This window comes from Nothobranchius furzeri, chromosome 16 (assembly GCF_043380555.1).
Source record: "Nothobranchius furzeri strain GRZ-AD chromosome 16, NfurGRZ-RIMD1, whole genome shotgun sequence".
Lineage (NCBI taxonomy): Eukaryota > Metazoa > Chordata > Actinopteri > Cyprinodontiformes > Nothobranchiidae > Nothobranchius > Nothobranchius furzeri.
The window spans coordinates 51545256-51568127 of NC_091756.1; the positions used below are offsets into that span (position 1 = coordinate 51545256).

Here is a 22872-nt window from a genome sequence, read left to right on the forward strand (position 1 = left end):
AAAGCTTCAAATTAAGAGTCTGTCTTGCTTCATAGGATTTGTGTCATCATGCTCCTTAGGTGAGCTGGTTTCATGTTTTCCTTCATTCAGCAAGAGTGTGCGTGCGTATGTCTGTCTCAGGTGTCACCTAGTGACCATCTGAGCTGCTGCTGCATTAAAACTGCATGAGGACAGATTCAACAGAGGAAGCTTCATGAATGTGTTTTCATGAGAGGAACCTGATGCAGGTGAAACATTTCAAATGCAATTTAAAATAATCTCAGTTAAAGTGTCTTTCTGGAGTTTTCCCCCTTCAGATATTATGTATGATTTTTCAGAAATCCATAAATGTGATTGTTTTAAGTACTGATATAATGTAAGCACACCCCCTGCCTCGCAGAGCTCCGTGCAATTGGAAGCTGAGCGCCGACCAGAACCAACCAATAGCAATAAACTCCTGCTTACATGCTTCAAATTTAAGGAATACCTCGGATGATGCAGAGTTGATCAACTTTTCACTGACAAGTCTTTAAAATATAAATACATAAGAACACACCATGGCATGAGAATACGTGTAAAACAACATGTTTTAGCGCCATTTGTCAGCTACAGAAGGACATTTATAAACAAGAAACGTAAAGTCGCCATCTTAACAAAACGGATCGACAGACTTTTTGTGTGATATGCTTGTCAGCCACTAGATGGTGCCATTGGATGAAAGAAATACTCCGGAGACAGACTAAACAAGAAAATAATATATGTGCTTTAGAATGTAGGTTTACTGTAGCTAACTTTCTCTCAAACAGAGTTTAAACTGTAAATAAAATTACTTCAGAATAAGAGTTTGACAAGAAGGACCTCAAAAATAAACGTTCAGTGTTTGAAGAATAAAATTATGTTCCATAATAGTTTACCGAGTTCAAGTTTTCAATAAAATCTGAGAATAAAACATTAGCCCACATTCAGCTCCTTCAACACGAGACTCTATCTGATTAACAGAGAGGGGGAATCTCAAGAGTACAGTAGTCCTAAAGGAAAACTAAGCAGTTTTGCATGCTTTTACCGCCCCTTGGTGTCCGTTATTAATTATCTGCGGTCAAACCAAAAATAAAACTCCCCTCCTTGCTGTTTGTTCACCTTTGTAACACCTTAATCTAACAGCTGAAATGTCTCCCCAGCCTTCATTAGTTTCTACAGAATCAGTTCATCACCAAATCAAACAAATCAGCTGTGTTCATGATCCTAAACTTGCTGGAAGCAGACTGCAGCACCAGGTATGTCAGTCCAATTTTTCACAGTCACAGTGGAATTTTTCCCACAGGTGGTAACCTGCCACTCTGAAGTTGCAAGCGTCATATTCTGGCCAGAGGGCAGTGGGGGTCTGAGAGACATTTAATTAACCATGTAAAGGCTCATTTTAGCCCATACTGACTCAAGAAAAGGATTTAAAAACATGAAAAAGTTGCGAAGTATCCATTTAAATATGTTTTCTGCTGAACATGGGATCAGTCATGTGACCCACATAACTGTTTTCCAGGAGCTGTGTTTATTGAGCATCAACTCTATGTTTTAGAAGCAAATGCTGAGCTGATAAGAGCAGAATGATGGGAATAAACTGTAACGTTAATAGAAATGAACCATGTTAGTAAATCTTGAGTGGTCTCCTCTTGCCCTGATACATCTGACAGACAGCAGAGGGCACTAAAGAGTTGTAGATATGACCATAAAAGGTGATATATCTCCACACCAGTTTATATGAAGCACAGCTTCAGGTTCTCACATTTCACAATAATTTTAATGGCTGCCTGATTAGAGACAAACTGCTTGGAGTTTCAGACCCATAATAAAGCATCTGTCGATGTTAGTTTTTTATCTGATGGAACATGAGGATTCCCTCCAGCATGCATGTGTGATGTGGCTCACGTTTGTAAAGCTGATATGAGTGATCACCAGCTGCTCCTGCTGAGGCAGATCTATGAATGTTTAATGAGGAGGAAATCTGCCTGAAAGCACTAAAAGCACACACAGGTTTGAGCCTCATGAAAAGTAAAAATCTAATGAAGAGAGAATGTTGTAAACATCTCGGAAATCCATCCTGCTGCTGAACAACAAGCGCCTAGTAGAAGGAATAAAAAAAGCTTAGGAAGGATGCATATCTCTGGTCCTGCTTCAGATCGGTCATGGATTTCAGGCCTGATATTCATCATTTTCCTTCCGCTAGTTTAGTTATCTTTGAACATCAGCCTGAACCGGACGGAAACTCAGCCAGAAGCAGCCAAATTTAAATAAAATTACCCTGAAAGACCTTTAGAAGTTCTACAGGACCGTTGGTGGCCAGCTGGAATTCCAACACCAAAACAGAACTTTGATCACACCCATTTCTTTAAAATTCTTCACAAACTTAATAATTTGTTTATTTTTCTAAAGCTCCATTTCTAAAACATGAGGTTCTGATGCAGATTTTACCTTGGAGCTTTCTGAGGAATGTTCCATCCAGCTTTTACTCCTGCGTGAAACTGCTGCTTTCACAGTTGTGCGTTTGCATTTCATACTGTGCAACCATGGTAACCAAGGTCTTAAGCTTAAGCCAGGGCATAAAAACTTGCTCATATCTGACCACTGAATAATGTGAGATGCTTGATAAAAGATGTGAGATGTCTGAGCGCCAGAGCCAACAAAGTGAAAGTGGCGTTGGTGAGAAGAGAAAAACCGCTTCAGCAGGGATCTGATTTTACCCGAGCAGAGTTTAAACCCTGCAGCGGGATCCATCAGAGATCAGTGCTACTCAAAAGCATTTTCATCTGATGAAAGGAACACCATCAGTCCTCAGGTCTGACAGAACTACAGCACCCCCTGCTGGTCAGAAGCGAAGCTTATCCAGGCCAGATGTCTGGTTACGGATTTGTTCGTGTGTTCAGATATTAAGTTTGAACTTGGAAAATAAATGCACCGCTGTTTAAAAAGTAAGGACCAAGACTAAACAAATGGTTGAAAACATTTAAATAACAAAAATATGAAGTTAAATTGCTGCAGTAAAAGTGGCGTGAAGGTAAAATCAGACACCACCTGATCAGAACACATAAATAGTTCCACTGAAAGCGTGCTGAAGAGCAGTGATCGAGGCTGAGCTGAATGAGACACCTGATGTTCATCTGAGGGAGGAGAGAAGTTTTAATCTGCTCCACAGGAAGCCCATTATCATTCTCATGAAGGGTGGAGCCAAAGAGCAGAGCGACTCCCACAGGAAGTGGAGCCTCCTCAGAGGATACATCAGCAGCAGACGGAGCATTTGCATCTGAGTGTCTCTGACAGTAAATCACGTCCACAAATTCACACAGACCCTTATCGTGTCCCTTTCATGTAACAAACCAGGATAAAAGCCTCTCAAGAAGAGGATGGCCTTTTGGGATTCAGATTCAGCGACAAACATGAAACGTCTGTTGGTTTGCACTGATGTGGCTAAGCAGGACAGAGTGACCACCGGGGCTTAAATCCTCTCAATGACAGTAGAAACGGTCCTTCAAAACACAACCAGATGTTCCACTGTCAGCTGATTATTCTGGACCATGTCCATTTTTAAACAGAAGTTGTGTTTGCTGGCAGCTTTCTGGGTTCTGGTTTGGACTTTTCTTCCTAGTTTTATTTTTGTAAACAGTCTCTTCTTTGTCACATTTTGCTTTTGCAACCATGCTTTCATTTAGTCTTGAAGTAAACAAACTACTTAAAAACAAGATTCAGAGCAGGTTAACAAAACTTTGGTGTACGCTCTACCTGTAGAGTTCCAGTGGAGTCCTCCAGGGCTGGCAGCAAGCCGCCGTCGTTTCCTGATGCTGACGCCACTGTGGGAGGCGGAGTCTCCTGTTGGCGGCTGTGAGCTTGGCTCTGAAGCAGCAGCAGGTGTGGAGGAGAGAACGGGCAGCAGCGGTGTGGACAGAAAGGTCACCTCCTTTCCTAAAGCGGGTGTGAGGCAGGTGGACTCTTGCTCTGATGACCTGAAGGGAACAATCACAGCGTCAGAGGTCGAAGTTCAGTCGAGAGAGAATTGCAGCAGAGGTGCAACTTAATTTTAGCAGCACCTCTCAGCTGTTTATGTACAACAGTACATCACACACATCCTGAAAGAATCGAACATTCAAATAACAGATGTGCTGAGGTTTCTCTGTGCGACACAAGGATTTTTGTAAACAGTTAATAAAAAATGCATAACAGGAAAAGTTTGCAGAAACAATCATATCTGCATGCTTGATATGATGTTTCTGGCTGCTACAGAAAACATTTTTTGCTATAAGTAGCTCAGCTTACAGTTTCTGTGATCACACCTAGAACATGGTGGTTAATTCAGCTTAAACCTGACAAGGAAACCAGAGAGACTCCAGCTACAGCAGGCCAGAAAGCCACCCGTTTGACCTGGTACCTGTCCTCTGAGACAACGTAGCTGCGACTTCGCCATGATCCTCTGGGCTGATGTCTTTTATTTTGTACCCTTCTCAACACAAAATGCTGCAGCTCAGTCCAGCTCAGCATCTCAGTGTAACACCGCTCACAGCATCACATCTGCAGCATGTTAAAGCACAACCTCCATCAGGACCCTCTGAAGCCTCCGTCGACATTTCTGATGAAGGATCAGACCAAAGGTTTGTAAAGGTGTGTCTGGATTCCAGTATGAAAGGTAATCAGACGAAAGCAATGAGGTCCAGAGCTGAAGGAGCGCTGCTCTCAGGTGTTCAGATGGTGGTGTTTCCTTACAGTCCAGTGTGTGTGTGTGTGTGTGTGTGTGTGTGTGTGTGTGTGTGTGTGTGTGTGTGTGTGTGTGTGTGTGTGTGTGTGTGTGTGTGTGTGTGTGTGTGAGTGTGTGTTGAAATGAGTCAAGAGCTTCACATACCACATTTTATCAGACAGGGCTTTAATGAATGGAAAGTTAGAGGCAGATAAAAACTGGAATCAAAGGGCAAGGTCAAAGGTCAGAGTATTTAAAGTTATTATTTTTATCTGTTTTCACCTTATTTTTCCAGAGTCATTTTGTTCAGCAGAGAAGGAGCAGCAAGAAAACAAAAAATGAGCCAATTTCAAAAACGTTTAGTCAAAATATTATACAAAATGTCCAAATGTTGTGACCGTGACTTTTGACTCTCACTGGAGCGGTTCACAGAAAAGTGTAAAGCAGCTGGGATGAGAATCCTCTAAATCCGAGACCATGGTCTTGAGTAAGAAAAGGTTAGAATGCCTACTCCAGGTCAGGGATGAGGTCGCCAGGTGGCTCAACGCAGGGATGGGATGGGGAGGCGTTTAAGTATCTCGGGGTTTTGTTCACGAGTGAGGGAAAGATGCAGCGTGAGATGGACATATGGATTGGTGCTGCATCTGTAGAGATGCGATCTGTCGTGGTGAAGAGAGAGCCGAGTCAGAAGACAAAGCTCTCGATTTACTGGTCGATCTACATTTCTACCCTCACCTATGGTCATGAGCTTTGGGTGGTGACCGAAAGAACGAGATCACAGATACAAGCGGCTAGATTGAGTTTTCTCCGCAGGGTGGCTGGGCTCTCCCTTAGAGAAAGGTTATGAAGGTTGTGAAGCCCGGGAGGGGCTCGGAGTAGATCCACTGCTGCTCCACATCGAGAGGAGCCAGTTGAGGTGGCTCGGGCATCTGGTCAGGATGCTTCCTGGATGCCTCCCTGGTGAGGTTGTCCGAGTACCGTATTTTCCGGACTATAAGCCACTACTTTTTCCCACACTTCGAACCATGCGGCTTATAATGAGGTGCGGCTTTAGTCAACCAGAAAGGATGGATGCTGGAAAGTCTAATGAAGGAATGTTAAAGGAGTGCTACAGAAAGCGCCCAGGAGGATTTTTTTTCACAGTAAAATGGCACTGCTTGTTTTCCCAGCTTCACCCCGGGATGATGACGGCAACACGGAGAGAGACACTGTCATCGCCACAGAAAAGGTGTGTGACGAAGCTCTTCTGAGGCTGTTCAACTCCGACACTGAAGAAGATGACTTCAGTGGTTTCAGCGTGCAGGAGGACGGTGAATAAACTAATCAATAACTTTTCTGTTTTGTTTGATACTGATCAGTTCAGTTACGTTCAGTTAAACTACGTTTTCAATTCAGTAGATATCTGCGGCTTTTAGCCCGGTGTGGCTTATATTGAGGTGCGCTCTATAGTCCGGAAATTACGGTACATTCAGCCGGGGGAAGACCTAGAGGAAGACCCAGGACTGAAGAGACTATGGCTTCCCTGCTTAGGTTGCTGCCCCCGCGACACGACCCCAGATAAGTAAAGTAAGTAAGTAAAGTAAAAGTTTATTTATAGAGCGCCTTTCACAGATATAAATCACAAAGCGCTGTACAACATGATAAAGATCAGGGCAAATACTTCTAACCAATAAAAACATCAGAAAAACAATAGCAGTGATAAACGTAGAAAATAAAATCATGAGTATAAACAAAGTGAAGGTGTGAACCCAAACAAAGCCACCATTCTGAAACATTTAGGGAGGGAACGCCTGGATGAAAAGGTGAGTTTTTAGATGATTTTTAAAGACCTCTACAGTGTTAGAGAGATGGAGATTTGAAGGCAGACTGTTCCAAAGTCTGGGTGCAATAGTCTGAAAGGCCCTGTCCCCTTTGGTTTTCAGTCTGGTTCGAGGAACAGCCAGGAGGTTTTCAGATGTGGATCTAAGGTTCCGAGAGGTGGTGTGTGTGGATAAAAGCTCAGATAGGTAGCTTGGAGCCTGGTTGTTAAGAGCTCTATAGGTCAGGACTAAAACTTTAAACTGAATTCTATATTCTACCGGGAGCCAGTGGAGGGACTGTAAAACTGGAGTGATGTGAGCTTGTCTGCTAGATTTGGTAAGGAGTCTGGCTGCTGCATTTTGGATAGCTTGAAGGGAGGTTTTGCTGAGACCAGTAAAAAGAGCGTTACAGTAGTCTAAGCGTGATGACACAAAGGCATGGATTATTTTTTCCAGATCTGCAGTAGAAACCAGTTTACGGACTTTTGAAATGTTTCTCAGTTGAAAGAAACAAGAGCGGGAGATGGTTTTGACGTGTGAGTCTAAACTTAAAGCTGGATCAAAAATAACTCCTAGGTTTCTAATGTTGGCCTTGGCTGATGGGCAAAAAGAGGCAATTTCTTGCTCGATTTTTGGCTGAAGTTCCGGGGGTGCAGTGATCAGGGTCTCTGTCTTGTTAGCATTTAAGACAAGAAAGTTGCTGGACAGCCAGTTACTGATCTGGGTCAGGCAGAGCACAAGGGTGGCCAGCCTGTCCAACTGGTGTGGCATAAAGGACATATAGAGCTGAATATCATCAGCGTAGATGTGGTAGGAGATGTCTGGGAAAGACTGAATGATGCCAGTTAGGGGAAGAATATAGAATGCAAATAGTAGAGGCCCTAGAACTGAACCTTGTGGGACCCCGCATGTTAGAGAGGCAGTATCTGAAGAGAAGGTTTCGGACTTCACTGTGAATGTTCTGTTGGTGAGATAGGAAGAGAGCCAGTCTAGAGCAGAACCTGAAATCCCAGCCAGGGCATTTAACCTGTTTAGTAGTATGTTGTGGTGGAAGTGGAAGAGAATGAATAGATGGAAAAATGTTTTTTATTATTTAGGTTCTTAACACTTTAAAATAAGTTTGGTGGCTGGACTACATTTTCGATTTTAATTTAGAACTGATTCATTTAAGGCTGCATGTTGCCACAGTCGTTAGCACCGTTTCCTTGCAGCCAGAAGCTCACAGGATTGAATCCCAGTTGTGACCTTTCTGCATGGCATTAGCATGTTCTCATGCATGCATGCATGAGTTTTTTTTTTCTGGGAACTCCGATTTTCTCCCAGACAAAAACATGCATGTCAGTAGGTGTTAGTGGCTCTAAATTGTCCCTATAGGGGAGACTGTGTGTGTGTGTGTGTGTGTGTGTGTGTGTGTGTGTGTGTGTGTGTGTGTGTGTGTGTGTGTGTGTGTGTGTGTGTGTGTGTGTGTGTGTGTGTGTGTGTGTGTGTGTGTGTGTGTGTGTGTGTGTGTGTGTGTGTGTGTGTGTGTGTGTGTCCCTGTGATGGACTGCTCAAGACTGAGGATAAGCTTATGAAACTCAGGATCTAACTGGTCCACTCAGACATTAGTCTAACATCATCACAAATGCTCTGTTTTATGCTAAAAGTCCAAACTTTCACAAAACCAGTCTGAGGGTTTAGCTCACTCAAATCTATAATTAGCTGCGATAGTTACACACGAACCTTCAGGACAACATGATGAACAGCACGAACAACGAGGAACTGACTGAGCTCATTTGGCTGAACAAATGCTTTTATGGTGTTTTTCCTGTGACTAAACAAGCAAAATGGAAGGAGGAGGGAATTGTTCAGTGGCAGAAATGTTCCACGTTCATCAGTTCCCCGTGGAGGTTATTTTTTAAATTAAAAACATCCAAGTCCTCCCGTGTCATTCTGAAAAACATCTGTCGGGAATCCTGCCAGGAATTAAACTCTCATGATGTAGTCATTTAAAGATGCTTGTTTTATTATGTGTTCAGAGTTTTCTCCCAAATGTAAAATAAAACAGTTTGTTTCATCCATGCTTTCGTTCTTTTTTAAACACAGAAACAGTTTTGTTTACCTGTTTGTAGCTACGGTTTCGCCGACAACTGCCGGCTTCTTCAGGCTGACGCTGATGGTGGCGCGTCACTTCCTTCTCCGTTTATCTGCGGGCAGCAGAGGACGTTGTCGCCCTCTACTGCCCGCTCTCCCCTCTCCGACGATGCAGTCCCATGCGTGGTCCAGCGTGTAAACTCCGTCGTCCCTGTTCATGGTCCCACATCCACGTCTCCTTATCTCGATTGCTTCCTTGATCCATCTTTTGTATTTTTGTTGTTCAGTGGTTATGATCCGTGTGCTGTCCCAGTCCATTATATGGTTTTCTCTTAAGCAATGTTCTGTTACGGCTGACTTTTTTATTGTACTTTCTGCTTCTTCTTTTGCTGCTCTTGTGTGTTTACGATTTGCCTCTTTCTCGCACTCCTTTCTGTGTTCTATTGTCCGTGTATTGAGTTGGCGTCCGGTTTCTCCTATGTATGTTTGCTGCCCGCAGATAAACGGAGAAGGAAGTGACGCGCCACCATCAGCGTCAGCCTGAAGAAGCCGGCAGTTGTCGGCGAAACCGTAGCTACAAACAGGTAAACAAAACTGTTTCTGTGTTTAAAAAAGAACGAAAGCATGGATTTACAAAGACACAGCAAGAACACACCTAAGAAGTTTGTTTCATATCTGGCATTTTACCGAGACACGAGAATGAACATTAAGCTATGATTTGATGTCCTGACATCGGTCTCCTCCAGAGCAGCAGCGTTAAACAGAACCAAGAAGCACAATTTTATGGTTGGAAAAAATAATAATAAGGTATTTTGGCTAACTGAGATACTCAGAATCCGTAAAACTCGAAGCTGCATGGGTGCAGAAAAATGTTAGTTTGTGCATCTTGTGTTAAAAACAGCTGAGTCCAAAACAAAGTCTGTTGGTTCCAACCGCACTGAAGAACTAAGGTTAAAGCCTGCATGGACGTAAGTTTTACTTTAGAAGTGCAGGGAACACGGGGGTGGGGCGGTGGTGGGGGGTATCTTTACAGTATGTTCTAATGGGAAACAGGCTTCAACACAAACGGTTGTTTTCCACTTGGTCCTAGAGCTCAACCAGTGTTAATTTAATATAAAGTAATATTGTTTTTGGATGGTAAAAAGTGCAGGGGTCAAAACTTGACTTTGGAAAAAGTGGGGGGGACATGTCCCCCCCTGTCCCCCCCAAAAAAAATTACGTCCATGAAAGCCTGCCACTGATTAATGATAAATGATGAATGGCCTGCACTTGTTTAATGCTTTTCTCAGTCAGAGACTGCAAGGTACTTTACACTCCAGTAAGCATTCATCCATTCACATGTTCACACACTGATGAGCTAGCCACAGCTGCCCTGGGACACACCAGTAGAGGCGAGGCTACTGAACACAAGTGCCACTGATCCCTCCAACCACAACCAGGCAAGAGGGTAAAGTGTCTTGCCCAAGGACCCAATGGCAGAATCCTCTGGATGGAGCTGGGATCTATCCAGCAACTCTATCACTGGACAACCCTCTACCTCCTGAGCTGCTGCTGTCCCTACAACTAATCATTGTATTATAGCAAAACTTGGTTAAACCAACTTGAGAAAACTAAGAGTTGGTTCAAATTCCACAAAAACTATTTCTTACAAGGGTTGACTGTATACTTTGTGAACAACATTTGAGAATGAAGCATTTTCAGAACACACCTGCCATCATCGCCTGATGCCAATAAACAAATGCAACTACAACTCATTATTCTTATTTCTCAGACGAAAAAAATAAGAGACCAGTCAAAATATGTTCAACTTACCTCAAAGACAACAATCCCAGAAAGTAAATAAATCGAACAGCCCCATCAGGAAATCGGTTGTGAAATGTTAAAAGACAAACTGGATTTACCTGAGGAGTGTGCCGAGCTCTCCCGGTTCGCTGCAGGTGGAGAAGCGGGAGTCGAGGGTCGGAGAGGAAGAGGAGGACATGGGAAGCGAGGTAGAGGAGAGGTTGGATGCAAGTGAAGAGGACAGGGTGGAGGAAGATGAGCACATGAGGATGGAGTCCAGCGGTCTGGACAGAAGCAGAGAGGACGGCATGCACAGCCATGTCTCCAGGTCTGAGAACTTGGAGTAACTCAGCATCTCCAGAACGCTGCAGGACAGGAAGAAGACAGCAAGAACCATCAGTGAGCATCTCTGATTCTTTATGTCTGATGTCTCTGCTCAGACCACAGTTACCTCTCCTCTCCCACTCCTGGGAGCTCTTCCTTCTCGTCTGCTGTCTGAAAGATGCAGGAAGTCCTGGAGTCACGTGATGACAGCAGAACACATGAGTTTTCAGAGTCCACAGACATCTTAAGCCATATCTGTAACCACGAAGAGACAGGGACACATTAGCAGACTGTCCTAACCCGTCAACGCAGGAATGGGATGGGGAGGCGCGTGCGCGTGATCTGAAGCTCTAAACTGTGCGTGTTTAATTAGTATAGAATCCCACCTTTACAGCCGTCACCTGTGGACAGGCTCGCACTCAGGTGTGAACGCTTCTTTAGCGGAAAACCCGCAGCTGGGCGGCCACACGTGGCTGCTGTTGTGGTAATTAATCAGCCGGTGGGAGGAAGTACAAAGTAAAGCTGGGAGTTTGTCAGCAGCACGTCAGACCTGAATCCTACAGCTGTTCCTCAGCTGACGGGAGTCCAAACCCAAACCTTACCTTCTATCTCCTCCTTCCTCTGCAAAATCTGTCGCTTTTTCTCTTTTTGTCTTCGTTCTTCCAGAGCAGAAACATCTGCTCAGACTGTGCTCCCGCCTGGAAACGTGTCTTTGTCCTGGCTCATGTAAAACATCCCAAAATACAGCCAGCAGGCCGGAGCAGGATCACATTTCACTGCGGTTTACTGAGCGAGTCCCACATCTGGGGGCGCCCAAGCCTCGGGTCGGTTCCGACTCCAACTCCGCTTTCATTGGACAGTCAGCAGCGCAGAGCAGGGGGAGGAAGGAGGGCCCGAGCCCCGTGCTCCTCCGGTTGAAGGAGGGACAGAGAAGAAAGGAAGCGACAAGAGTCAGTCATGAGGAAAAGTAAACACGAGGGATAATGTAAAAAGTGGCAAAAACTTAAAAGAAGAGACGTAGAAAGTTGGAAACCATTGAGCAAACAAGGGATGGAACAAATTAGATCTTCAAACGAGGAAATGAGGAGAGAACAGTAGGAGAAAGGGAAGAAACGATAAGAATGAGTGTGAGCCAGGAAACTGTTCTCTTTTAAAGAAGATTTAAGTTTGTAAAGTTATTTCGAGTAAATATACAACTGGGGAATCGGGAGGTATTTTCCAGAACGATGTTGTCAGTAGAGACGTCTCTGAGAGATAAGTTCTAGCAGGAAAAAGGCTGTTTATGAGCTGTAATTAGCTCCAAAACACTCAGTATGTCACAGAGGAGTCCTGCCATCAGGCTAGGTCCAGGCTGCAGCTGAAGCTACCACACAAAAAGGTGTTAAATCAGAAGATAAGCAGCTATTTAAAACTATCCTGTTCAACAATGTGTCTATAACAATAGGTCCTCAAAACAAACAGAGATAGGACAGAAAGAAAACAATCGTTCATATTGCGTCTCTAAAAGAGGCGCTTCATAAGAACAAAAACAGGCCTAATAATAATAAATATATTTGAAAAATTATTCAGCAATTTCTTAAAAACGAGAGAAGAAATTCTGATAAAAATGTGAAGAAAGAGAAAAAATGAAAAAGAAAGAGGTAATCTGTTGTCTTGTCACCTTTGGTTTTTAGCCTGGTGCTGCACAACCAGTAGGCTTTGGTCACTGGCCCTCAGAGACCTGCTGGGGGTGTAGGGACTAAGAAGATGCTTGTCCATGTAAGGCCCTATAGACCAGAACCAGGATCTTGAAATGAACCCTGAAGTTGACTGGCAGCCAGTGAAGCTGGAGGAGAAGCGGGGTGATGTGGGTGTGTTTGGAGGACTTGGTCAGAAGCCGAGCACAGGCATTCTGAACCACCTGTAGACGGTTCAGGGAGGTTCTGCTCAGACACGTGAAAAGAGAGTTACAGTAGTCTAAGCGTGAGGAGATGAAGGTGAGGATAACTGTCTCAAGTTCAGAGCGGGACAGAATGGGACTCAGCTTAGCAATGTTCCTGAGATGGAAGAAGGAAGAGCGAAGAAGAGAACTGACATGAGAATCCAGGGTGAGAGCTGGGTCAGAGGTCACACCAAGATTCCTGACGGAGGGTTTGGTGTGAGAGCAAGCAAGAGAGTCTCTGACTGGCAACCAGCTTGTCTGGGGCACAGATGAGGATCTCAGTCTCATCTTCATTCAGCTGAAGAAAGCTCCCAGCCATCCAGGTTTTAAAAGAGTCTAAGCAGGTGTGTAACCGCTGCAGCTTAGACATCTCATGGAGATTGAAGGAGATTCCATTGCTAGGTTCTTTCCTAAACACAAGGTAGTAAATATTTGTTTTTACTTTTCAAGCTGACAAGTTTCAGCTAAAGCTCTAGCCTTCCTCAGAGCACCACAGGTGTTGGTAGCTGCACTTACTTCTCCATCTATCTGAGGGCAGCAGAGGACAATGTCGCCCTCTCCTGCCCGCGCCCTCCTTGTAAATGAGAATAGGGAGCCTAAGTCACTTCCGCATCATGGGTCCCCGTAAGAACACAAAATTGAATGCAAGTCAATGGGGCTAAAACGCTATTTTCTAATCTGCTCTGCCTTACGCCCTGGGTCACACATATGTTGTACTGCAATCACATACTTTGAGATTTGTCAGCTTGTAAAAGTTCATAATTAGCATGACTACAAACTAGAAATTGGCACGTCGCATATGTGACGTCACCACATAATCTTCTCTCCCCTAAGTAGCTGCTTCTTACCAACTGACCAGATTTATGGTGGTTCTTTCCTCCTGTGGGAGGTTTGCTGAACTTACAGCCATTTTCCCTCAGTTTTTCTGTGTCTGGTTCGATGACTTCACTTTTGTGGAGCGCATTTGTAGTCCTGGACTTATTTTCACACAAAATCTAAAATATCCTTACCCCCGTTCGAAAATATGCACGTTCTTGGTATCAAAATGTGTCTTTACAATTCATGGACATCATATGTGAAATCCATGGCACAAAACAAGCAGAATTAGAAAATAGCGTTTTTAGCCCCATTGACTTGCATTCATTTTATCATTCTTCCAGGGACCCATGGTGCGGAAGTGACTTAGGCCCCCAATGTCCCAGGAGCAATCCAGTGTGTAGACTCCATCATCTCTGTTCATGGTTTTGTGTCCATGTCTCCTTATTTCTATGGCTTCTTTAATCCACCATTTGTATTTTTGTTGTTCGGTGTTTATGTTATTAATCTTTATATGATTCTCCCTTGTGCAGTGGCCCGTTAAGGCTGATTTCTTTATTGTACTTTCTGCTCCTTGTTTTGCTGCTCTTGTGTAGCTTTGACTTGTTTCTTTCTCACACTCTTTTCTATGTTCAATTATTCGCTGTGGTCAGATCGTGTTTTTATCAGCTGCGCAGACTAGTTCGCTTAAAACCGATCCTGAAACGAGCACACCTGGAATCCGTAATTCATGCTTTTATCATCTCCCGACTGGATTATGCAAATCCCATTTTAGGGTCAGCAGCACACTGTCCCCACTATAGATAGTGTTGGTAGCGCACTGCTTTCCCCCCTGAGGCACCGGATGGTGGACCAGAATCTCCTCGAAGCCGTACGGAAGTCTTGCTCCATGGTCTCACTGAACTCCTCCCATGCCCGGGTGTTTGCCTTGGCGACCACCCGAGCCATGTTCCGCTTGGACTGCCGGTACCCGTCAGCTGCCTCTGGAGTCCCACAGGCCAAAAAGACCTGATAGGACTCTTTCTTCAGCTTGACAGCATCCCTAACCGCCGGTGTCCACCAGCAGGTTTGGGGGTTGCCACCACGACAGGCACTGACGATCCTGAGACCACAGCTCTGGTCGGCCGCCTCAACAATGGAGGCACGGAACAGGGTCCATTCAGACTCAATGTCCCCCGCCTCCCCCGGAACATTTTGGAAGTTCTGTCGGAGGTGGGAATTGAAGCTCCTTCTGACAGGAGACTCTGCCAGACGTTCCCAGCAGACCCTCGCGATACGTTTGGGCCTGCCTGGTCTGCCCGGCATCCTCCCCCACCATCTGAGCCAACTCATCACCAGGTAGTGGTCAGTTGACAGCTCCGCCCCTCTCTTCACCTGAGTGTCCAAGACATGCGGCCACAGGTCAGATGAAACAACAACAAAGTCGATCATCGAGCTGCGGCCTAAGGTATCCTGGTGCCAAGAGCACATATGGACACCTTTATGTCTGAACATGGTGTTCATTATGGACAATCCATGACTGGCCCAGAAGTACAATAACAAAACACCACTCGAATTCAGATCAGGGGGGCCGTTCCTCCCAACCACACCTCTCCAGGTCTCATTGTCGTTGCCCACATGGGTGTTAAAGTCCCCCAGCAGAACAAGGGAGTCACCGGAAGGAGCGCTTTCCAGCACCCCCTCCAAGGTCTCCAAAAAGGGTGGGTAGTCTGAACTGTAGTTTGGTGCATAAGCACAGACCACAGTCAGAACCCGTCCCCCCACACGTAGGCGGAGGGAGGCTACCCTCTCATTCACTGGGGTAAACCCCAACGTACAGGCACCAAGATGGGGGGGCAACTAGTATGCCCACCCCTGCTCGGCGCCTCTCAGTGGGAGCAACTCCAGAGTGGTAGAAAGTCCAACCCCTCTCAAGGAAACCGGTTCCAGAGCCAGAGCCACGCGTTGAGGTGAGTCCGACTGTATCTAGTCGGAACCTCTCAACCTCACACCAACTCAGGCTCCTTACCCACCAGAGAGGTGACATTCCATGTGCCAAGAGCCAGCTTCTGTAGCCGAGGATCAGACCGCCAAGGTCCCCGCCCTCGACTACCACCCGTCACACACTGCACCCGACCCCTTTGGCCCCTCCCACGAGTGGTGAGCCCATGGGAAGGGGGACCCATGTTTCCTCTTCTGGTTTTTCCCGGCCGGGCTACATGGGTGAAAGCCCGGCCACCAGGCGCTCGCCAACGTGCCCCACCTCCAGGCCTGGCTCCAGAGGGGGGCCCCGGTGACCCACGTCCGGGCGAGGAAACACGGTTTCCATTTATATAATTCATCATAAGAGGTCTTCGGGCTGTTCTCTGTCTGATCTCTCACCTAGGACCTGTTTGCCATGGGTGACCCTACCAGAGGCAGAAAGCCTCAGACAACTTAGCTCCTAGGATTATTGAGACACTCAAACCCCTCCACCACGGTAAGGTGGCAGCCCAGGGAGAGGGAGTTATCTATGTGTCTGCTCTTTATTTAAATTTTGTTAAAAATTTATTTAAAAAAAGGAATAGAATAGTTTAGATTATCTTTGTCCGACACTGAAATTTGTTTGCTGGTCTGAAACATTTAAGTGACAAAAGAAAAAAACAACAGAAATCCAAGTCTTTTCAATTAACCACAGCTGAGGTGAGAAAAGAATGAAGGTTTAAGTGTTAAATAAACAGTAAAATCAGCCAAACACCAATATGAGTCATGCATATTTTACTGTTTCAGGGTGAAGCTTTAAACTGTTTTTCAAATTGTTGTAATTTATGAAATAAAGTCACAAATAGTCATGTGCATCATTAGAAAATTTGGGTTAAAGCTGCTTGTTTGTAACTCAGGTGTGTGTTTTAAACATTTTTATAATGCATCAGATTTATAAAATGGAACCTTCTAAAAACAAACAAAAACCAAGATGCAGTAACCAGAACAAATTATTCTACTAAAGAATCCAGGGTTGCATCTTTTGTAATTACTGTAACTTAGCAACAGGCAAAACCTGATTGAACTAAATGCTTAAAAACATCTGAATGTTATTACATTTTTCACACAAAGGAAAAGATGAAAACTTCTGAAACTCCGTACCGTGAGGTGTTGAAGCGAAATCTGGAAGAGTTTACAGCCGAGGTAAAACGCAGCTTTCCTCATTTACTCATTAAGGTTCAAATTTATTCAGTTTAATGAGATTTTTATTAAAATGAACAAAACAACAATTCCATTCCATAAATGTTAATATGTTGATGAGTTAATAACATAAAAGGTGATTGCAAACCCTAAAACAACTTAAAGACACAATTCTAACTGACAGTTGCTTTACTTTCATCAATTCAAATAAAACACACGTATCTGCTGAAACAATCCTGGTAAAATCTTTAGGCATCACTGATACAAACAAACAGCTAAAAATGTCCTCGAAAAGGTTTATTTTTTATTTTATTTTATTTTATTGTATTTTTTTTTGTTGTAAAAGATTCTATCAGTTGACAGACGCGGATCAGTGTGGGATATAACGTCTGCTCTCTGAGGACCTATGACATCATTTGTTTTTGTTTTTAAGCCAAAGGTTTTGTTGAGAGATAATTTTCACGCAGCTGCATCTCTGCAAAAAACATAAACACCTTCTGGGGTTTGTTGGTGTTTTTGATGTTGGTAAATAAAAAAGGAAAGAGATAGTTTTGATTTTATGAAGATTTAAAGAGCAAGTCACTCCAAATCAACATTTTTTTCCTGAAAAACTATATAAATGAGTGTCTGATCGTGCTGCAGACACGTGTAGTCAGTAATTCTGCACTTTAGTGTATTTTAGTTAAAATTTAAATATTCTGCCTAAAACTGTCAGTGTTGCACCGTCGTCAGGTAAAAACTCAGCACTGCATTTGAATTTAAATCTGCCATCGCTATTGGCTAAGAGGTACACTATGATGATAGATGGTACATTATGATGTCACAATGTCGTGAGTGTGTGTATTTGTTAGCGGCTCCACCCTCTCGGTCTGCTAGGCAACAGCATTTGTTGCATTTTTCAAACAGGAAGTGGGAGTTGAGTAAGAATCTGGTAGAGGGTGACTTGCTCTTTAACTCATTTGGTGAGTAACCCTAACCCTCATTTTCTGAAGATGAAGAAGGAAGAAGAGGAGACTGAAGGTGAAGGCGAAGAACTGCTCACCTGTTCCGGTCAGGATGATTCAGGTACAGCATCAGTGACCAAACAGTCCATCGTCCATCGTCCAAAAGAAAGAAAGCTTTTATGTGTCAGGACATCAAAAACATCCCCAGCAGGTTACACACACACACACACACACACACACACACACACACACACACACACACACACACACACACACACACACACACACACACACACACACACACACACACACACACACACACACACACACACATTCTCTCTCTCTCCCAGAACTAGGCGAGAGAAGACAATAATAACTGCGTGGCACAGCTGCTGAATTAGGTTCTGTGGATTTGGTGGTGTGGTGTCGTTCATCTGAAGCAGGATTCACAGAAAAGACAAGCAGCCAATGATCTAAACATTGTCCTGAAACATAAAACCTGAGACCTGAAATAGTGTAGACTTTGTTGTCTCTGATTCTGTGAATGCTGGAGTTTTCTGGGATTTTCAGGTGACAGTGGGAGCACAACTTCTGACATGTTACCTCAAACCAGCAGCTCTTCAGTTCCCCCTTCAGCCCTCAACACGCCTGTGGATTTCTGTGTTCACATACAGTAGGTTCTGTTCTGGAGGTTTAAGCTGGACCTTCATTTGACTTCACCACACCAACATCTGCTGTGTTTGTGTGCAGATCTGTTACCTCTCGTGTGAACCTTGTCTGCGAGTTAGACCTTAAGCACATCTGCAACAACACCTGGAACGCAGAGTACAGCTCACAGGTACCAGCACCTTTCACAGAGCCTGGACACCTGAAGGTGGTGTGGAACCTGAGGTTTACAGCCTGATCTTGAACACTGATTGTTGCTTCACTCTCTCAAGGTGTTGACTCTGCAGCTCCGTAGGCCCAGGGCCACAGCGAGGATCTTCAGAAACGGGAAGCTTATTTGCATGGGAGCCCAGAGGTCTGTGTGGAGCCCGGAGCTGAACCAGAAGATTGGGCTCCTGGACAGTAAACATGTCTCTGTTGATCTGTTTTGGCAGTGTTGAAGATTCTCACTTAGCAGCCCGGAGGTTCGCCCGGATTGTGCAGAAGCACGGCTTCAACGTTCGCTTCCACAATTTTAGAATCTCAAACATGGTGGCTACTAGCAGCTTCTTTCCAGTGAGTTTGGATCAACTTCACAACGCCCACAGAGAGCACAGCAGGTCAGAAAACACACGGATGAGTCATACTTTCTTTCCATTTCTGGATTTTAGGCACCTTTGTGGTAAAACCAATCCTTTGAAACTATATTTTTTAAAGGTGTTATTTTTTTTAACCATAACTGGCTGAACTCTGGCTGAGTTAAGTTGTTGATCCCAATTCTGCAGATTTCTCCACAGCCATGATCAGGGGATTTCTAATTGTCTGAAGTTTAAGATGGACATGGGAATTACTGCAAAAATCTTTCCCACTGGGAATGCAATCCTGCTTGGTACGTATTGTGATGACTGACTGGGTGGGTTTCACTGACCACAAGTGCAGAACCTGAGCTCATTGTTCTGAGTGGTAGAAGGCCATTCTGGTGGGTCCATTTGAAGTTCTGTCACCGTTATGGAGGTTGTAGGTAACACCAGCAAAGGTTGAGTGGTTTAATGGTGGGTTTGGATTCTGGAGTCAGTCTGTTTAATTATGTTATGAGCGAGCCAAACCCAGAGCTTCCAGGAACCTTTGAGAGGCTTTTCCATGGCTCTTAGGCCTAGTCCACATCTAGCCGGGTTTTTTTTAAACGAATATCCGCCCCTCCAAAAACTTGCATCCACACCACCTCGTTTTAAAGAAAAACTCTGTCCACACGTACCCGGATAAATACGTTGTTAAGGACATGCCAGACCTGTAGGTGGCAGTACTTTCCCCGTTCCTAACCTCGTCCTTCGTCTGTGGTCTTCCGCAAGGAGCAGTAATTCCGCTTGCAAAAACAAACAAGCAAAAAGCGCTTGGACAATTGATAAAGCGAGCGCAGCTCTGAGGGCATCCATGCTGTCGGCTAGTGTAAACACAGGTCGCACACGTGATGTCAGCATTTTTTTGTCGCGGAAAGTGACGTTGCGGACCTTAAAACTCCGGTTTTGTCCGTCCACACGCAGACACCCAAAACGGAGAAAATGCAGATCTTCACTTTGGCCGGAGTTTTTAAAAAGATCCGTTTTCGTGTGGATGACAGGCCAAAACGTAGAAGAATATCTACATTTTGGCAGATCCCCGGCTACATGTGGACAGGGCCTAGTTTAGTGTCTCAGACTCTGATTCCTCTGTTTGACTTGTTTCTTCTGGATCAGACTGGTTCTGTTGTTGGTTCCTGTTCAGTGTAGTCCTCTTTATGTCCCTGTTGTAGGTCCAGTAATGCTTTGAGAGGTCACTAGAAAGTTAAATTGTATGTGCCTGGGAATTATTTTTTAGTGATGATTTCTTGTGATTATTTCACTATTATCAGAATAAATCTGTTGTTTTGTTTGTGTTAGTGTTTTGAAACATGTTTTTATTTGATTAGCCATGGCATACTAAAGGCTTTTTAACTATTAAAAAAACATCAAAAATGTATGGAGGATGTGAAGCGGTGGTGAGTACATCCGGTGCTCTCTGGAACTCTCTCCCCCTGAGCCTGAGATCAGTGGACTCGGTGGTCTCCTTTAAAAAGCAGCTGAAAACTCACCTGTTCATGCTGGTTTTTGTGTGACCTTCATCACCCTCTCCTTGTTCTGCTCTCCCTACCTATTCCACCTTCCTCAGGATCCACTGATTTCCCTCTTTCCTCTTCACTCTTTCTCTTTCTTTACATTTTTTAATCACAAATGTCCTTTTTTGTTCATTTTAAATATATTTTTAATCATTTTCTAAATTCTTTTTTATATTTGACATTTTTTTGTTTTTGTGAAGCGCCTCATGATTTTTATCTCGAGAGGCGCTATATTTCTTCTTCTTCTTCTTCTTCTTCTTCTTCTTCTTCTTCTTCTTCTTCTTCTTCTTCTTCTTCAGCATTACAAAAAAAAGAGAGAAAAGGATCTGAGGTCCTCAGGAGGATGAAAAACTTTAACATTCCATGGTTAATCAAATAAAAACATGTCTACTGGTTTCATGTTGGCCTTCTTTAGGACAAGAACTGTTGTTTTGTTATTTTGTTTGTTTGAATTTGGCTATTGATTTTGTTCAAACTCCTACAGAATCTATAGAAGTATTTATTTAATGTTGTTATTTCTGGTAAACTTAATTATTATCAGCTTTAGCAGAAGTCAGCTGACTGAAAACAACTGATGAGTTTTTTAGCTGGTGCAGTAGTCTACAGGGAACTGCTTAGGTCCTGTAATTAGAACATGAAGACGTTCTTGTAATCCTAAAATAGCTCTGGTTTCAGTTAGAAACGGCTGTCTGAATGTTTTAGAAATTTGTCGTTTATTCGTTGCGATGTTCCTTTAAAGCACTTCTAGGCTGTTTGGGGCTCTGCAGTTTGTTTCTTCTTTCAATTCTTTGCTGACCCAGTCAGGAGGTTCTGTGAGGCGATTTGATAGTTCAGCTTTAAATGATCCGTCATTTCTTTGTGATTATTTGTGACTTCACTTAAATTTTTGTTCAACTTTTAATTTTTCTAAATGAAAGACTAACAAGGCTTTTTTTTATTGTAATTCCAGGAGCTAAAAGTCTAACTGATCTCCATGAAGCAGTCAAGACCCTCTTCAACATCCTGAGTTCCTTCATGACGTTTTAATGCCTGGAAGGCAAAAGTCTTCAGTTTCAAGTTAAATGAACATGTTTCAGTTTTAACAGTGAAGTGACTTCAGCTTTTATTAAAAGGCAAAGTTTAAAAGGTAGATTAAACCATTGTTTTTCTTATTTTAGTTCTGTAGTTCTTCATATTTCCACTAGGTGTCAGCAGAGTTTCAGGTAGAACTCCTTGAAAAGAACTAAATTTTTGAAGCAGATCTGGGCTGATGGGGATTTGTTTCAGGGTCAGGTGTTTTTGTGGATGTTTTTCTTTTCTTTTAATGTTTTGCATCCTTTAAAGGCATGTTTAGTTTATTAGTGACAGGATCTAATTGTCCTGTTCAGAGGGTTAAAAATATAAAGCAAGGCAATATTAATGTAAAATGCAAATGTAATATCAGTTTAATAATTTATAACTTTTACTGAAATATTCCCATATTTTTAGATTAGTTGTTTATTTGTTTAGTTTGTACGTGTTTTAATTAGGATTAAAATGTGCTGTCCCAAGCAGACGGCCTCTGAGGAGCTGCTAAGTGAAGTTTGGACTGGGTGAAACCACCCTAAGTCCAGACTGTTTTATTTTAGAATATTGTTTGGAGTTTAGGAGGCTTTTAACCCAGTTCAAAGCAACGTTTCCTCTTTAAGTGAAACCTGCTTTGAAGGAAAGACAGAAAGTGTAACTTCATCCTGCAGCCTGAACTGGTTACACTCTGCAGGGTCTGTGACCTGCTGACCAGTGAACTGAAAGCCTTCCTGTGGTTTCTCCTGGGTTGCAGCAGGAAGTGAAGTCATCTAGATGTGTCATGATGGGTTCTGAATTATGGAGGCGCTTCCTCTCCCGTGGAAATTCAGCTCTCACTTTCTCCACATGGACAACTCGTTCTGTCCTGCTTTTTCCTGCTTTCATCTGTTTTCCTCGTCTTCTATAGGGAGCCCAAGCCACGCCCATCTACCTCTGGTCCACGAGTCCCCTACAGCCAAAAATAAAATAAAATGAATGTGTGGAGCAACACATTTTATTTTCAGATCCCATTTGAATATGCCATGGATTTCACATAAGATGTCTGCAAATTGTAAAGACACACTATGAGGCCAGGAAAGCGCTTATCTTCGACAGGCGACAAAAGATATTTTTGGTTTTGTGTGAAAAAATTTAGTGGACCAAATTTACATCATCAAATCAGACAAGGACAACAGGAAGGGGAAATGGTTTAGCGAGCTCTAAAATCCTTCTTCCAAGACGACAGAAGGAGCGTTAAACGTGGAGAAAACCACTCTAGACCGGGCTGTGTGGTAAGTAGCTGCTACGCTGGGGAGAGGTGACTCTGCAAATTTGTCTTTTTAATGACACATTTTTACAAGCAAATACATCTCATAATACGTAACAGATATAGTAGAAACACACATGATTACATTTTCATTTAAATAGAAGTACAGCATAAGTGTGCTTCAGGGTGTAAGGCAAAGCTTTACAAACTTTTATAGCCCCATTCGCTTATTCTTTTTTTTTTTAGTTCAGGTGAACTCTGAGCCGACCAGAAGGGGAGGACACTTGGCTCTCTACTAATTACCATTTAT

General features: G+C 43.6%; 2 protein-coding genes across 2 annotated transcripts in view; one reads left to right on the top strand and one right to left on the bottom strand.

The window, feature by feature from the left end:
- The window catches only part of ankfn1a (ankyrin repeat and fibronectin type III domain containing 1a), a 103711-nt gene extending 92179 nt beyond the window's left edge, over positions 1-11532 (bottom strand). The window contains exons 1-4 of the mRNA XM_015962088.3: positions 11277-11532; positions 10802-10929; positions 10470-10715; positions 3751-3971 (exon numbers count right to left, since the gene is read on the bottom strand). Of these exons, the coding sequence (XP_015817574.3) occupies positions 3751-3971; positions 10470-10715; positions 10802-10917 (583 nt within the window). The 5' untranslated portion in view covers positions 10918-10929; positions 11277-11532. The remainder of the gene's footprint in view (positions 1-3750; positions 3972-10469; positions 10716-10801; positions 10930-11276) is intronic.
- Positions 11533-16415: 4883 nt separating this feature from the next.
- Positions 16416-21423, top strand: LOC107387238 (TATA-box-binding protein). The gene is made up of 8 exons (XM_015962089.3): positions 16416-16555; positions 17545-17617; positions 18067-18169; positions 18247-18334; positions 18435-18517; positions 18597-18761; positions 18927-19030; positions 21222-21423. Exons 1-8 carry the CDS (start codon positions 16490-16492, stop codon positions 21296-21298), a joined length of 759 nt encoding a protein of 252 aa, XP_015817575.1. The 5' UTR covers positions 16416-16489; the 3' UTR covers positions 21299-21423.
- The last annotated feature ends 1449 nt before the right edge of the window (positions 21424-22872 follow it).

What these genes read in the sequence shown, in the direction of transcription:
- LOC107387238 (XM_015962089.3), top strand. Translation starts at nt 16,490, where the DNA reads ATGAAAACTTCTGAAACTCCGTACCGTGAGGTGTTGAAGCGAAATCTG. An exon ending in GCCCACAGAGAGCACAGCAG is followed by an intron (nt 18,762 to 18,926) that starts GTCAGAAAACAC and finishes CCAATTCTGCAG; the next exon opens with ATTTCTCCACAGCCATGATC. An exon ending in TGGGAATGCAATCCTGCTTG is followed by an intron (nt 19,031 to 21,221) that starts GTACGTATTGTG and finishes TTGTAATTCCAG; the next exon opens with GAGCTAAAAGTCTAACTGAT.